The 15598-nt window shown below is 42.4% G+C and overlaps 1 protein-coding gene across 1 annotated transcript in view; it reads left to right on the top strand.

Annotated features, from left to right (window-relative positions):
* NSG2 (neuronal vesicle trafficking associated 2) overlaps positions 1 to 15102 on the top strand; it is a 33674-nt gene extending 18572 nt beyond the window's left edge. The window contains exons 4-5 of the mRNA XM_010218404.2: positions 12933 to 13043; positions 14603 to 15102. Of these exons, the coding sequence (XP_010216706.1) occupies positions 12933 to 13043; positions 14603 to 14794 (303 nt within the window). The 3' untranslated portion in view covers positions 14795 to 15102. The remainder of the gene's footprint in view (positions 1 to 12932; positions 13044 to 14602) is intronic.
* The last annotated feature ends 496 nt before the right edge of the window (positions 15103 to 15598 follow it).

The raw sequence follows: 15598 nt of genomic DNA, 5'->3' as shown, positions 1-15598 counted from the left end.
TTCCCTAGGAAGTTTTTGAACCTCAGAGCTCTCACTCTGTAACAACGATGTATATGAATGTTTTTCAGGAGGGGAATGGTGTCTGGTGTTGGCTTTCCTCTTTGCTTGCTTTCAAAGTAGTGCCTGCTACCATGCTTTGTCATCCAGTGGTGATGCGTCAGTGTAGCAGAAAATCTGCAAATGTGCAAATGACTCTACATATCTTATTCTTTTCTGGAACAACAGATCTAAGCCTATATATTCAAGATAGGACTTACTGCTGTCTTTGCCAATGATAACCTATGTTACAGCTTTTGAGAATTTTCTCATATGTAAGTCTCATCATTCCCATGAGTTTCCACCTTTGGTTCTTTCTGCCAGTGCTGAAAGGAGATCAAATACTCCTTTGCTTCTCATGCAGGTTATCCACGAATCAAAAGTCTTGTGACTTCTCTAGGACAAGCTTTCCAGTGAATCCTTTTGTCTTTTTCCTTGCAATGTGTTCAACCAGTACAGATACCACAGAAGCCATTCAGAAGCTTTTATGAGGTGAAGAGTGGGTATGAAAGCAAACTTAAGCCTTCTACGTACTTTCTCAACTGTCACTTAGCTGGAGCTTGGGTTCAAGACACCAGCACCCTGCTGAAGAAAAAATGATCTGGAGAACAGAGCAGTAGTTGCTGATAGATAGAACTGATAGTCTGATAGAGTCAGTCTTCATGAAAAGGAGTACAGGTTGTCCTGTGCTAATCCTGAGTTTACCTAGATTTTTCCACTCCCTTAGGCTCCACTGGAGTCTAGGCTCAGCACAGGCTTGTCTGGAGTTTATATCATGGAGAGTGAGGCTGAATCTACACGAAACTACCACGCAGTTCCCGGTTTTGCACAGGCTGCAGTGTTACACAAGTAAGTTCACTGCACAGCAGTTCAACCACTGTTACCACTAAGTGTTCATTACTGCCCTTTCAGAGAGACAGTGATTTAATGAACTACCTGGGCGATAATTACCTACCATAGTTACCTGATCTCTCCAGTCTTTCACAGTACTTTCCTTTCATGGCTCATTTTCTCAAGAAAGTTATAGTTAGCAGTCTCCCAGAATTGCAACAATTAAACCATGTACATGTCTGTAGCAGAACAAGTTGGTAGTGGGTGTATGGGGGAGAAATTGAGATATCTAGGAAGACATTTTCTTCTGAGCTGGAAAATTTATCTAGCTGGAAAAATCAGTTGCAAGTATTGATCACTGCTTCAGTGAACAAGACCGGGAACTTCGCTCTTTTTGCTGTAATGTGGCAAGGCTCATTTTCGGAGTCAATGCCTGTGTAATCCATTCCTGTTGAGTACACAATGACAACAGATTTCTTATCACTAGATCAACCCACCCTCCTCCCTTCCTCCCCCAAAACTGCTTAATATGTGTGATTCCAGCATCCAGTGGATATAATGTTTCAACACACTTTTCATCAGGTTCTTAAAATACAGTGGAACCCGTTCAGATGTCTCCCTTATTCAAATACTCATATTGAAACAATTAATTTCCTCTGACCTAATGGAAAAGACATAGAACAAATTCTGTCTCCAGACACACCCTACAAAACAGACCATGATGCAATAATTGTTCATTATCAAAACCAATCAAAACCAAACTTTTATCTGAAATGTTGGCTCCAAATTAAGATACTTTTTTCTTTTTTTTTCTTTCTTTCTTTTTTTTTTTTCTTCTGGGCCAGGGCCAGGGCCCGATTTCTTCTTGGTAGTAGTGTTGCTGAAATGTGAGATACTTCACTTGTTTGCACCAGCAGAATTTGACCCATGAAATGCCCATGGTCTTTAGCTAGATCTTGTAGGGGGGGAGCTCCTCATGGGACAGGCTTTGCTGTTTGGAGAGAAGGGAAGGGCCTCGGCTTGTTGGCCTGTGGAAGCAGACGGGAAGTTTTACCATCTACCACATGCGGATCTTGATGCTTTTGTGGATGTAGGTAAGAAGGTAAGATCTGCTGTGGTAAAAGCACAGTGTGAAGCACAGAATTGCTGCGTGGTCTCTAAAGACGTCCTGCCAAAGCTCTGCACCTTGATCGGAGCTTGGAGAAATGCCTCATTTCCCTGAATGCATAAATTTATCGACCTGTCCATCACAGTCTCCTTTTTAAAGGGCACAATGCCAGTTCAGCTGGGTGTGAGGTCACCTCCTCTGCTCTCCTGTACCCCTCAGGCTGTGGTATTCCCATATTTCTGGGCCACCAACACCTTTCCTGTAGTCCCTTCCATGCTGTAGTTCCCACAAGCTTCTCTATGGGATTTTCTGCTCTCCCCTATATTGCTTTACCTGGAGAGTGCCACCTCTGACCTGCGAAGGAATGAATCCCAGGAAAGGGAGCTGGGGGTGAGGTTTGTGGTGCTCATTCAATAGATAAATAAAATTAGAGGATCCTTTAATTGTTAAGTTACCACAGGGCAGGAGTGGCTCACAGAGAAGGGGTCCTCTGAGTGTGAGCAGAACAATTTTCCTCACAGCTTTTTAATACTAACAATAACAATGTTACCATGGCAACTGCCACATCACATCAGTTATCTCCAAGATGCAGAGTGGCTGCTGAAAGATCCCATTACACTGACTAATGTGAGTGGTGCTCGAGGGAGGGAACACGCTCTAATACACAGAGATTTTTCTCACTTTGGTGATAATTGCTAATGTGGCTGAGATGCCATTTCCGGCTGCACACTGATGGGCTGTGTGATCCAGCACAGCAAGGGGAAAAGCGGAGGAAAAGTGGAAAGGTGGCGGGCATGAGGGAGCACGGAAGCCGTGGCAGCAGCGTTCAGGGGTCCTGCTGGCAACAGCACAGGGCAGAGTGTAGTGATTTCCTTTTGGGTCATGCATTCAAAGAAGGTCTTGGGTAGGTTTCAATACGAGGATGTCTCTTAATATCCAGGGACTGATTTGGATGCTTATTCACTCCCTTTGGGAATACTAAATTATCATCAGGAAATCTCCTTTCCCAGCGATCTTGGTTTCCCTTCTGCTCTACTTGCAGTGCCTCTGATGGCTGCATTAATTCCTTCTTCTGGTGTATAAATATAAATATATATAAAACTATATATGTATACTTTTATATATATAAAAGGCAAGTCATCTTTGGAGGTTGCTCATAAGAATTATTTCTACTGCAAGGTGGAGTCATGGTTTCCCCACTGAGACAAATCCAGCATCCCGCCTTGCCTGGTCTCTGGTCTACTCCTATCCGCTGCAAACCAGCACCTGTATGGATTCAGGCTGCTTGTACACTCTCACTTGTGGAATATATGGGAGGAAATGAGAAATGCTACTCATCAGCTTTCTGCTGGATCTCAGCAATCATTCTCCTCTCCCCCTTTTCTGTTGGTAATGGGAACAGCTGAGCATAGGTCATATTGGTCCCAGTGAGTCTCACAGCTTGCACGGAGATAGATTGATGGTGCCGTTTGTGCTCGTCAGTGACAACCCTGAGCTGTGAGGGTGAGCTGAGCGTGGATTTGTGGCTCAGCCGCAGAAAAACAGGGAGGTCTCATAGCCTCCCTAGCTATGGAACAGTCAATTCTGCTGGCTTTCCTTCTCCCTGTCTGCGTAAAAGTCTGATGTTCTTCTGACACTTGCCAGCTAATATCTGGTTCTCTGGCACAGATTAGGTTCAAAGAAAGTCAAGCCACAAAGACTTTTCAAGTCTAAATCATATATTTTGATTTAAGTAGATTGCTACATAGACTGGATTGGGGGCCTCTAGCAAAAGAAAGAGGTAAAAAAAAAGATATGTCTTTTTATATAAGTTGTTAAATGGATCGATCCTTAAAGTATTTTCATATTTTGTATCCTTTTTATACAGACAAACACACACACACCCTCCCCCTCACTTTTTCTCTTTTGTGAAACTGGACAAGATACCTCAAATATATGTTATTTTTGCCATCTATGTTCACTGACAGAATAATCAGCCAAATAATTTTGTTCTTTTTTTTGTTTTAATTGATTTTTGATGAAGAGTGTTAATTGTCATGAAGAAAAAAAAAAGGTCTACAAATTTAAGACACAGAGATTTTTCAAATGAGTAAGTGTGTGTGGGGTAATCTGAATTCCCTAAACCATCCTATATTGGAGAAGGTAAGGAGTTACAGATCAGAAACCTCACCTGACCCTTTTCTGTGTTGGCACAATTGGAACTGAGAGCTTGGATAAGATTTTTTTGTAAGGAAGGGACTGGATAGAAATACCCAGTGCACTAATTACAAAACGTAATTGCAGTTTCCATTGAGTTTGATTGATTTCTTACACTGTATCTTTGTTTTCAACAATACAATGCCATTATGTTTCCTTCTGGATACCCCTGGTCCCCTCCTTCCCAATGAACCCTGCTTGTTGGGGAATTCTCCTGTCAGCATTTGAGGTGGAATGAAATATGCCTGAAGCTAGTTTGGTTAATGTAGCAGAAGGGACCTAATGGAATAGAGGGGAAGAGATTTCAGCAGTCTAAAGCATAGGCAAAGTCTGACTGTTGCGAAGTGCATTTTGAACACTGCAGCCAAGCCACAGAATGATTAAAAAAAAAAAAAAAAGGAAAATGAAATTCTTTATTTTAATTTTTCTTTTTTCCTCACTCTCTTCATATAATGTTCCATTTCTCTACTTACAAAGCAGCACAGGCTGCTGATTGAGTGTTAAGCAGACCTGAGCTCCCTCCTGTTAATGCTTGCAGATATATTAAGCCTGTTGGGCCAGATCCATAGCTAATGGAACTGGCCTAATGCCTTTGAAGGCACCAGAAGCAGCAAGATTATTAATTTTTGTTGTTGGTGTTAAAGATAGTATTTTTTGTAAGTCATTCATTCAAACCGGGAAAGCTTCACATTTCTTATTTAAAATGGAAGGGCTTTGAATTCACTGGTTACCCAGGGAAACTTCAGCAGCCAAACACCAATGTGTCCTTGTGCAAAGCACCCACATAATAACAATATATATATTTTTAAGAGACAGGAATATGCTGGACAATGGTACTGCCATGTTATTAGCTCTATTTCTGCACCCATGGTGATAGGTATAGACGCCAACATTCATGTGAATATGCTGATCTTCTTGTAGGAACAAGATTCCAATTGATTTTTATTTTATTTTTTAAACCATAAGTGCATGGAACAAAGGTGTTTTAGTATGTGCAAGCTTGATGTTAGATTTCACTTTATCTGAATAGTCATGAGATCAGGAAGATGTCTGGGAAAAGTTTTCATGAGGAAAATGATAGGGTAAACTCAAAATGTAAAAAAAAAGTGTTTGGAGAGGCAAATAAATGGGAAAACACACCTGCAGAAACACCATTTGTGCCCCAGTCCAATACATCAATACTTGAGCCTTAAGTTTTGCCTTTAAAATTTGCTTTTAGTATGAAAGAAAGTGCAAAGCAATTAATGCCTCAGCTTTTCTTTCAAACGAGTGCGATCCTTAGCTATGGGGGGAAGTCGTGTTTCGGCGGCTTTCCATGCTTGGTCCCTCAGGAGACCAAGCTTTAGGAGACGTGGGCACTTGCTGGTTGGGTGGATCCTACGGGAGAGTCTGTGGAGTTTGTCCATGCCGATGCAGCTTGCTCCTGTGGAAGGAAGTCATAAAGTTTTCTGCAGAGGTGACAGAGTACAAATAATTGACTTTTGCACGTCACGTGTAACATGGCACATACTTGAAAGTGTTTGTACTTAGAAGGCAAAAACCAGCTGTTCGGTCTTTCCTCCAGTGAACACTTATTAGGCTATTAGAGAAAAGATTTCTTATGGCATTAAATGCCAGGAAAGAAAACAAAGCAAAACAAACAGAGCTTTTTATCCATCTAAGTGGAAATCCACTAATATTCAGCAGTCAAAGCACCCTCTTTGGTATTTTAGAATTTCCGTAAGGAATTGGGGCTTGTAAACTGAGCCATTAATTTTCCATTCCAGGGTTTTGACTTGGCACAGAAAGATATTGTGCAGACCACAGCTGGCACCAGGCACAGTTAAAAAGATCTGAGGCTATTAGTGCCTAAAGAGCCACTGGAAATTATATTACATGATGGAGACTGGCTAATATAATTGAGCCAGCTAGTTACTGTGCACATAATTTAATTATTTGACAAATTGCTTAGAAACATGGTGTTCTTGTTCCACGCTTATGCTCCACTCGCAGTATTACAAGGCCAGAGTGGAGGAATTGCTGGTGGATACCAAGTCATCTCAGCAGACAGCTGCTGCTTTTTAGATTTGCAAATGTGGAGATTTTTGCAGGTGGAGAAGCAGTGGATAAGAGCCAAAGGAGATATGGCTGACACAATAAACTGGCTCAAAGATATTTCGTGCTGCTTCAGGTGGGTATCTTGGGGACTTTAGGGTATTTTTTTTATGTCTCTACCCTGGAAGTCATTTGCACTTTGATTCCTGAATTGCGTGAGCTGAAGGAATCCAAAGAAATAGTGGAGCAGATGTGAGATGTTTCCCTACTCCAAGATTAGACCTTCCTTGTGGATAATCAGTATTCTTTGGAGTCAAAAAGAGAATCGGGGCTGATTTTTTATATAGTTATGACTTTAAGATAACAACAAAACATTCCTTAAACTTTGTGCAAGAAGTCATGTAGCACAGAGCAGTATTTTCCATAGCTCTGAAGACTTGGGTACATAATTGAGGACAATTCCCTCCCACAAAGCATCTCCTATGGGCTCTTTAAGAATCTGCAAACCAGCTGAAATTAGCTATACTGTAATAATGAAAGAGAAATTCTACATCTTCCTGAACAGTCCCAATCTGCTACGAAAACTCGTGTGTGCTGATTAGCCTGATTTGCCCTTCCAAAATTCCTCAGGTTAATTAAAAGAAAAAAAAAAAAGCAAAATCAGATACTTATTGCAGAAAACTATTCTAAATCAGGTGTGAAATGCCATTTTTTTTTAGGAAGTGAAGGCAGTCTGGAAGGAAGGCTGTGTAAGAGCTCAGTGCAGCACTGTTTCTTTGCCTGAGTCTGAGCAGTGGAGCAGCGATGTTCAGTGGTGAATTTTTAGGTCCTTCTCTCGCTGTCGATGGCAGTGACCTGCCAACCTGCTGTTCCCTCCCTGCCTACATGCCTAGGTTTCCTTACATTAGCAACCCAGAAGCATATCCAACACTGGTTCAGATGGTGGGGTGGTTCACATTGGATTCCATCCTGGCATATCGGTGGGAGGTAGCCAGGAAATACAGCAGGATCTGGGAAGAGCTCCCGAGCCTTTTGGTTTAGCTGTAGCTTTCATTTCCAGATTTGGTTTTGTCAATCTTTGTCATTTGTCAATCTTAACAATTGTCAGCTTGAAAAGTTACGGGATGAATGGGAAAAATTACTATCCTAAACTCTTCACTGTCAAAATAAATCCTCATACTAGAATCCTCTTGAACTTGTAGTGAGTTGCCCTTATAGCTGGATCCTTTCTACTGAGCAACAGGACTTCTGGAACTGGCAACATGGCAAGTTGATTGATGATTTTGTGTTTTTTAATTCTCGTGTGCAAGTTAACAGCATTGTCAATGGATTGATAGGTTTCCAAGTGGAGTGATATTAGCCTACACTATGGAAAAAGCCTGTCATTCATTGCAATTACAGGCTCCTGTGAAAATAATCTTGATAAAAATTCTGCCAATTTTGTTTAGCACTGAATTTTCTCACATTCATATTCTTTCTTTTTTAAAGAAAAAAAAAAAACAACAGAATTTCTTATGGCTGATTTGCCTATAGAAGCTCACAAAATTTCCTGGTGCTTAGTGACATTGAATGTGTCTTGGAGAACCAGACCTTATATCTGGGGTGACATTTTTGAATGTGGCGAGAGCATGAGAATCCAGTGCAGGAAAGGGCAGAATGGGCTTCTGAGGTCCCCCTCATTCTCTCACTACAGCTGATAAAATTAGCAAAACTGCAGGTTTTTCCATGGACTTTTCCATGGTAAATGATCTTTACTCAGCAATCAAACTCTGATCTCTTCTGTGGTAACATACAACTCTTTACACTGTGAACGTATTAACTCTTCTCCGGGTGCTGCTTCTCTGGCTTATTCTTCTATAGCCTGGCTGCACCATCTTTGTAGCTGTGCTCTTATCTTGAGCATATATATGGAGCACTCTGAGCAGTGGGAAAGGTGTCTGGAGTCAAACATTTGGTTGCCAGGAAAGAAAAAAAGGCTTGTTTGATAGATATATAAGAAATCTTAGCCATGCAATGGGGGAAAACCCTGCACAAAAAGAGTGACATGAATGTGGGATGATTTTTGTGTGCTGTTTTCTTTAGATGGATCACGCTATCTGTGTCGGGAGAGTTGCTCCACTTTGGCAGCAAATGGATGGCGGCTTCAGAGCTCGGGAACCGTGGAGCCGGTGCCTGGTCCCAAGGAGCAGGCGGCTCTGCCCGAGCCCTGCCGCTGGCCAGACTGCAGTTGATCCCCCAGAAAGAGGGCAAGCGAATTCTTGGGAGTGGATAATGAGGCTGCTGCCTAATTTTGAGCAGTGAGGGCACTGAGTTTTAGTAGCGAAACACTGGGATGATGTTGCTGTGTCAGACTAACTGGCCATCTCATCTGGAAACCCATTTTACTGACCCAGTGCCAGACGTGTCAGAGGAATATGTGCAAATGCCCTTACCCCTTTAAAACCACCTGGCTGTATAGGAGGTGCCTAATTACTGCTGACTTCAGTGTCCTGTAGGAAACTAAAGGGGACTCAGACACCTGCCTGCCTTTGTGGCAGAACTCACTGGGGGAAAGCAAGGTTGCTCCTTTTATTTTACTGAATCCTAGTTTAAGCCATGTGGAGGCTCTTCATAGGAATGTCTACTGCTTTCAGAGATTTTAACTAGAGTCCTTATGCTAACAATATTGTACAGTGTAAATTTGTAAGATTCATAGTATTTAATTCTATAGTTTAATTGGCTTAAAAAAATACTTGGTGTCTTTAAAAATTGTTATTTCACACTTCTGTAAGACACCATCTTCTGCATTCTTCTGGGAGGTAACTTGCACTTGAGTGCACATCTTATTTTTAATATCTGATTTTTTTCTTTCTGCCATTTTATGCTGGGTTCTCACAGTAAGCTACCCCAACGGCACGGCCTGTGAACAAAACATAAAGGTACAATAACAAGCTCTGACACCAGAGCCATGATTATAAGTTATGGTCCTCCAGCTGGTAATGCAAGTAATCTGTGGCTTAAGTTGGAAAAAAACACACTCCCACAACTCACCAGTATGGGCTGGCTGCAGAATACTGAGAGCAGTCTCCATCTAATCCCTCTGGAAAAAAAGAATCCACTCAGTTCAAAAAGTGCATAAATGTGAGGGAACTGCCATCTGCTGACAGACCCTTCCCCCTCCAACACTGCCTGAAAGATGTTCCTTATGGGTATCTGCTCTGCTCAGTAGTATTCCCACCAACCTCAGTTTGGGATCTACTTTTCTTCTTTTCTTTTTTTTTTCCTTCTTTTTTTTTTTTTTCCTCCAGGTATTTCCAGAGAGTTCAGATTACCCGGGGCTCTCAGGCACTGAATGACTTTGCTGATTTGTGGTCCAGCCCTTACCAGCAGAGAGGCCGCTGCAAGTCAGCTCGTTGCAGACTCCGTAGCTCAGCAGGTTGTCAGGGCTGTTGTCAGGTCCTCCTGTGCAAGTCGAAGCCCATACGGCTCCATTTGCAGATGGATCAGGCACTCCCAGCTCTTGCTGACTTCCATGGGGAGTGGAGAATGCACCTCCTCTCTGAAAACCAAGGTCAAGACACAGAAAAATCTTGCCAGGGAAAACATAAAAAATAAAAATGTAGAAATCTTGAAAGCCCCTGTTAAGGGAAAGCTCTGCTGTTTGGATGTGGCACTGTTCTGTGATTTGCTTTTAAGACTTCATTGTCCCTAGGGAAGGATAACGGGCAGCCATTTGGAAGAAACCCGGTTAGGAAGATATTTGGACGGATCCTCTGTGAAAGTCAGGTTAACAGGAACACAATTGCAATTAGATATCATCTCTCTGGAGAAAGACCTAATGGCAACTTATGTCCTGTTGCTTTCTGCGGATATGTCTGTTTTTATCCATGTTGTTGGGAAAGTGCAGCATGTCCTTCATCTATGGGAGAGGGGGGAAGGAATCAAGTGTGCTGTCGTTGATGGGAAGTTGACATAATCTTTCACTGATGTCAAGGGCCTTAGATCAAGTTTTTTTCCCCTTGTTTTGTAGTTGTTGGGGAGTTTTTAGTGTGGTAGCAATGTTGTCTCTTCTTCATTCTGGCACATCACCCCCTTTTAAGTGGATCTTTGGACACTATATATGGCTTTGGAGATGGGAAGGGCAAAAAAAGCCCCTTTCAGCCACCCTGTAGAGTAGTCACACATGACAGATTCATCCCTGCAGCACTCCTAGGTTTTATCTACTCACTAAATTTTATTTCCCCTCTGTGAGTGTTTATACTGCTTAGAGACTGCCAAGGTTCATCTTATTCATAAAAAAAAAGTGGAGGTTTATTAGGTATTGCAGCCCTGTGATTCTTTGGTGTTTGAATGTTAATGAAGCTTTGTATTCGCTAGAATAGTTAGAGAGGTGGCTCTTAGCTCTGGCTTGGCAATATAGCCAGGGGTGGGTTTTTCTCCCTTTCCTCTGGGTTTTAACATCTTACATGACATTTCATCCCAGAGTATTTTTACATTATGTATCATCATGTGTGCTACTGCGTCATGCTGTAATTTTGCAAGTGCATGAAAGGGCAGGAGGGAGGCGAGAGTGGCCTCAATTACACCCAAGGGGGAGGTGAAAGCTCAGTGGAGGGACCTGCTCCTGGAAGGTAATGAATTGGGTGGCAGCACTTTGCTGGAGCAAAGCAGCAGAGCACAGGGGAATTCATTATCTTTAGGGACTTGTTGGGCAGATAAGAGGAAAGGATCCAGCTTTGTCTGGTCATTTCCATTGGCTTGTATTTAACAATACAAGAGAAATTCATTCCAGTCGCAGACAGCTCAGTTCTTTCTTTCTTAAAGGATAAAGGAAGAACTTGACCACTTCAGCTAGCTCCGAGTGATAAGAGTTGAAGGAGACTTTGATGGCTACTTTTGGGGAAGGAAGACAAGGAGCCATTCAGGGCGAGGGAGATATCCCACAGGCCAGGGGCTATTCCCCTTTCATGCCCTCCTCTCTAGGCACAGGAGGAGTCTTCTGGGATCAATGCAGGGCAGGGGAAAGGAACAAAACAGATGCCAGGGCAGTAGGAATTATGTGTACAGGAGAGTATGTGTGTCTGTATGTGGGTGGCTGTAGCTAGCCCTGCCTAGCATGGCTGTATTCAGTAAAAATGGCTAGGGGATGAGTAGCTCCAGGTACCCAGAAAAAAGAGGTTCTTTCTGTCTGAGTGTTGTTTTATGCATTTTTGGATAGTATTCAGTATAATCTTGGTGCCACTTGTCTCCTCCTCTGTCTTGAGCCCTAGTTTGTTCTTTCAGTTTAACACAAGTGAGAATTCTTCATTCACTGCACATTGTAATTAGAGCAGAACAGCCACATCAGAAAGCTGAACTGTTCCCATTTTCTGAATTTTTGGCTAGAACTGCTCTCTAAACTTTGGCTTTGATTCCAACATGCATGGAATTAGTGCCTTCAAATTAACCTTGAAGAGGGATTGTGCATTGCTGGAGGAGAAGTGGACCTATTTTCTTGGTCAGACCAGTGAAATCCATGCAGTTGTTCTACGTGTTTAGCATCTACCTCTTCAGTGCACTAGGACTCCCTTACACGTGTATTTTGATGAGAGCCAGCAGGACATGCTTTTCATTTTGAGGCTGCCTTTTGCTTAATTGACCCCTTTTGCAGCAGACTAGGACCCAGAGAGGAGGTTAGTATGAATAATTACGCTAGAAGGAGGGTCAGAGCTTCAGTGAACTATTCATTTATGGGAAAGCCTGTTAGCCCCAATCTTCTTATCTTTTTATGTTTTATTCTAAAGCATTCTGACTTAACAATGAACTTATGAATCTCTCCTGCTAGACATAATCTCCATACCTCTCAATTTCCTGAGCTTTGAACTGGACCTGTTAGGTCAAATTTAACAGCAGATGTAGATTTAACTTCACTCTTTCGTTTCCTCTTCCTTAAAACAGCCACCAATTGTAGTTCTGGATGTTCCAGCATTACAGGTGGCATAGACAGGACTTTTACAGCTTCTGTCAGTAACAGTGGAAATGCTCTGTGTACTTAGGAATGAATCTCAACAGGCAGGTGCTTCAGCACTGGAATCTGAGATGCTTGCAGAGACAACAGTCACGCATGCAGCCTGCCTACTCCTGGGCATATTGTGGGATATGCCAGTTGGCCTTTCTCAGTAGTTGTGATATTTTCATTTTACAGCTTTGATAAGCAGAGAAGGATTCCCTTTCTCCTGCCCTCCCTTTTGCAAGTTACTCAAGGCAGAATTTAACTTTGTAGCATCACCCAGAAAGCGCAACAGGGCCTGTGTTTATTCTTCGTGCTTGCTCACCTACCTCTGCTATCAGAAAACTAAGATCTTGCCAGGACTATAAGGCAGCCTTATCTGCACAGATTGGACCATGCCTGTGGACTCGGGTGGCTGCTGGTTGATCCTGCTGGGCCAGCAGATGATGCTTTTTGTTGAACAGCTGAGAGCATGGGAACAAAAAGCCTCTGAGAACACATAAATTCCCATATATTTACAAGGGGTTAAACACAAGAATACGCTCTACTGAAGGTCTAAGGGGGGCAGGGGAAGAAACGATGTCAGAATTCAGAGCTATTGAATGTAGCATTCATTCAATTTCCGTGCTTAGTTAAGCCCTACACAGTGGAGTGAAGACTGCAGTCTGTTAGGATGGATGTTACTATAAGTCATTTAATTATGAGGTTGCTCATATGCCATTTTAACATATGTAGAGTAATATTATTCCTCTTTTGTAGGTCACTATTCTCATAAGTCTGGCTCTTGCATTCCTTGCCTGCATAGTGTTTCTTGTGGTATACAAAGCCTTTACTTACGACCACAGTTGCCCAGATGGATTTGTTTATAAGGTAAGAAACTTCAGATGGAGAAATTGCCTGAGATAATGATAGGCTCTAATTGACTACATGGTTACGATCCAGTCTGCCTTCCTTTTTCTTTTTTTTTTTTTCTTTTCTTTTTTTTTTTGACAAGGCCAAACAGAACATTTGACAAGAACGTGTTGAAATGGGAAAAGTGTTATGGGAAATGTGGACTTGCATTTGCCTCTGTCAGCTCCTGTTACGTTGTAATTGTCGGGATTAACATTTGGTGAACACTACAGACAGATGTTCAGGAACAATTTCTCATATTTGTGAATGGATTTATTGCAGCTGGAATCCTCTGTTTGCTTCCCACACATTCAAGAGACTGAGGTTTACTGGCATACATTTTGAAACTCCCAGAGTGCTGGCACATGTGTCCTTTGTGAAAGAAATCCAAATTTACCCACATAGCACACTTTTCAACTATCAGGAACAAAACCATATAACTTAATTGCTAAAGCCCTTCTATCCAGTGGGTTTATATCCAATATCCACAGAGAAAATTTTGTCTGGTCTGCTGACATTTAAAAGAAAAAATGTTTGCAAAATAGTTCACTGACTGCTGTGGATGAACTCATGAACTCCCAGGAGTCTTGACTATATGGGGATAGTCTATGAGCTGGAAAACAGAGTAAGCATGCTGGTGTATTAGTCATTGTGAATTATTCTCTTGGGTTATAAAAAAAGTGGATTTGGGACTGAATCATGCATTTCAGAATCAGATCCAAATTTGAACTTCTGAAAAGACTAAAGGTTTTGGACTCAGATTTTGGCTAGTAACATTGAACTGGGAGTTGGGTTATCTCATGGTTTAATAATAATTGTTCCTGAGACCCTTTATGGCCTTGGTAATACTTTGCTTCTGGTCCAACATTTGTTACTATTTGATTGCCCTTTATGACTACTGCAAAACAAGCAGTTTTATCTGTGCAGTTCTTAGCGTAGAAGTGTCCACATTAGCGCAGAGGCGATTCATTGGCAGCAGCTACACAGACAAGAAGCTCTGAAAAGTGCTGGCCAGGTGGGCTACAGTTCCTACCAGCATCTCTCGAGGTGGTCATGCTACAGGTCAGGTACCACACTGTAACAGAGCAGCATCTAAGATGCTTATTCTGCCAGCCCTCTACCTGTCTGAGGGTTAATTCTGGACTTCACTCTACAGAGCTTGCAATCCAGCCCATAATAGGAGCAGCCCAACATGCTCTGCTAGGACTCCAGCAAAGGGGCTTATTCGCTGCATATCAGTAATGTACGGAATTAGTGACATCTTCATTTTATGGTTCCCGTTTCCAGGCCATGAAGGAATCAACCTGACATCAGGGTTGCCAATAGCAACAGGTTTGGAGGGCTGCTGGCCGAGCCTTAGCCCAGAGCTCTGTGTGTTCCCGCAGCAGCTGAAGAGCAGCAGGGTTTGCACAGACATGCTGAGCACAGCACATCTGAGCCAAACAGCATCCTTGCAAACTACTGACACTGAGATTTGCAAAATGACCTGAGCCTGACGGGACCTCTATTCACCTCTCTTGCTCTTTCCTTCCTTCTAGCATAAGCGATGCATTCCGGCCTCCCTGGATGCATACTACTCAGCACAGGATTCCAACTCCCGGGGCAGATTCTATACTGTCATCAGCCACTACAGCATGGCCAAGCAAACCAGCTCCCGGTCTGTATCGCCTTGGCTTTCTTCAGGATCGGTAAACCACGAAGCTAAGGCTGCCAAGACAGAAGGTCATTAAAATTAATGAGTGGTGATGGGAAAGCGGGAGGGTGGGGATAAACCACCATGTCTCTACTGCATTGCTCTAGCTGAGAGAGGGCGCTGTGCTAACAGCATGACAAGAATTAATAAAACCCAAGTGCAGGAGTCATCTTAATGGATATTTCTTTTCGTGCATTGTTCTCGTTGATTTGTAACCGAGTCAAGCTCTTGTACAAAGGCATGTTTGATGTTGACTGTACCTTACGATGTAAAATATTTTTAAATCATTGCTTAACTATTTGTTAGAAAAAGAAATTAAAAAACAAAAAAAGCAAATTAGATAAACAGCCAGGGAGGATAAAAGCAGCAAAGAGAATCCCACAGAGTTGTTTCATTGCTGGAAAGTTGTGACAGGAGCGTAACATGCAATGAACGAATAGCTGAAATCATTTTGAGAGATGGAGTAGAGATAACCTGTTACAAACCACATTGCTGTTTATTTTGTCAAAAGAGGCAAGGGCGCATTTTGCTGCAAACTGAATCCAGTTTGAGTGTACATTTGCTGATGGAGAAATACATGCATCCCTTCTTCCCCTGAGCGCACACACACATAGCTGTGCATAGTGGCCCAAGTAAGTTCAGGAAGATCGAGGCATTCGTAACAAGCTGTCCCTGTGCTGCTGTTCTGGGGTGGGTTCTGCACATCAAATCCTGGTTGATATTTGGACATGGCACCAGGCGGAACAGAAAGAGGCCACTGTAATGAAATCATGAATTTACTTCCTAGCATAGCGTTGAGTAGGGTGTTACTTCTGCTTCTGGCATGGCTTTTCCGTAACTT

This window comes from Tinamus guttatus, unplaced genomic scaffold, assembly GCF_059628265.1.
Source record: "Tinamus guttatus ecotype Peru unplaced genomic scaffold, ASM5962826v1 Tinamus_guttatus_pri_ptg000007l, whole genome shotgun sequence".
Lineage (NCBI taxonomy): Eukaryota > Metazoa > Chordata > Aves > Tinamiformes > Tinamidae > Tinamus > Tinamus guttatus.
This window is presented reverse-complemented; position numbering and strand designations above follow the sequence as displayed.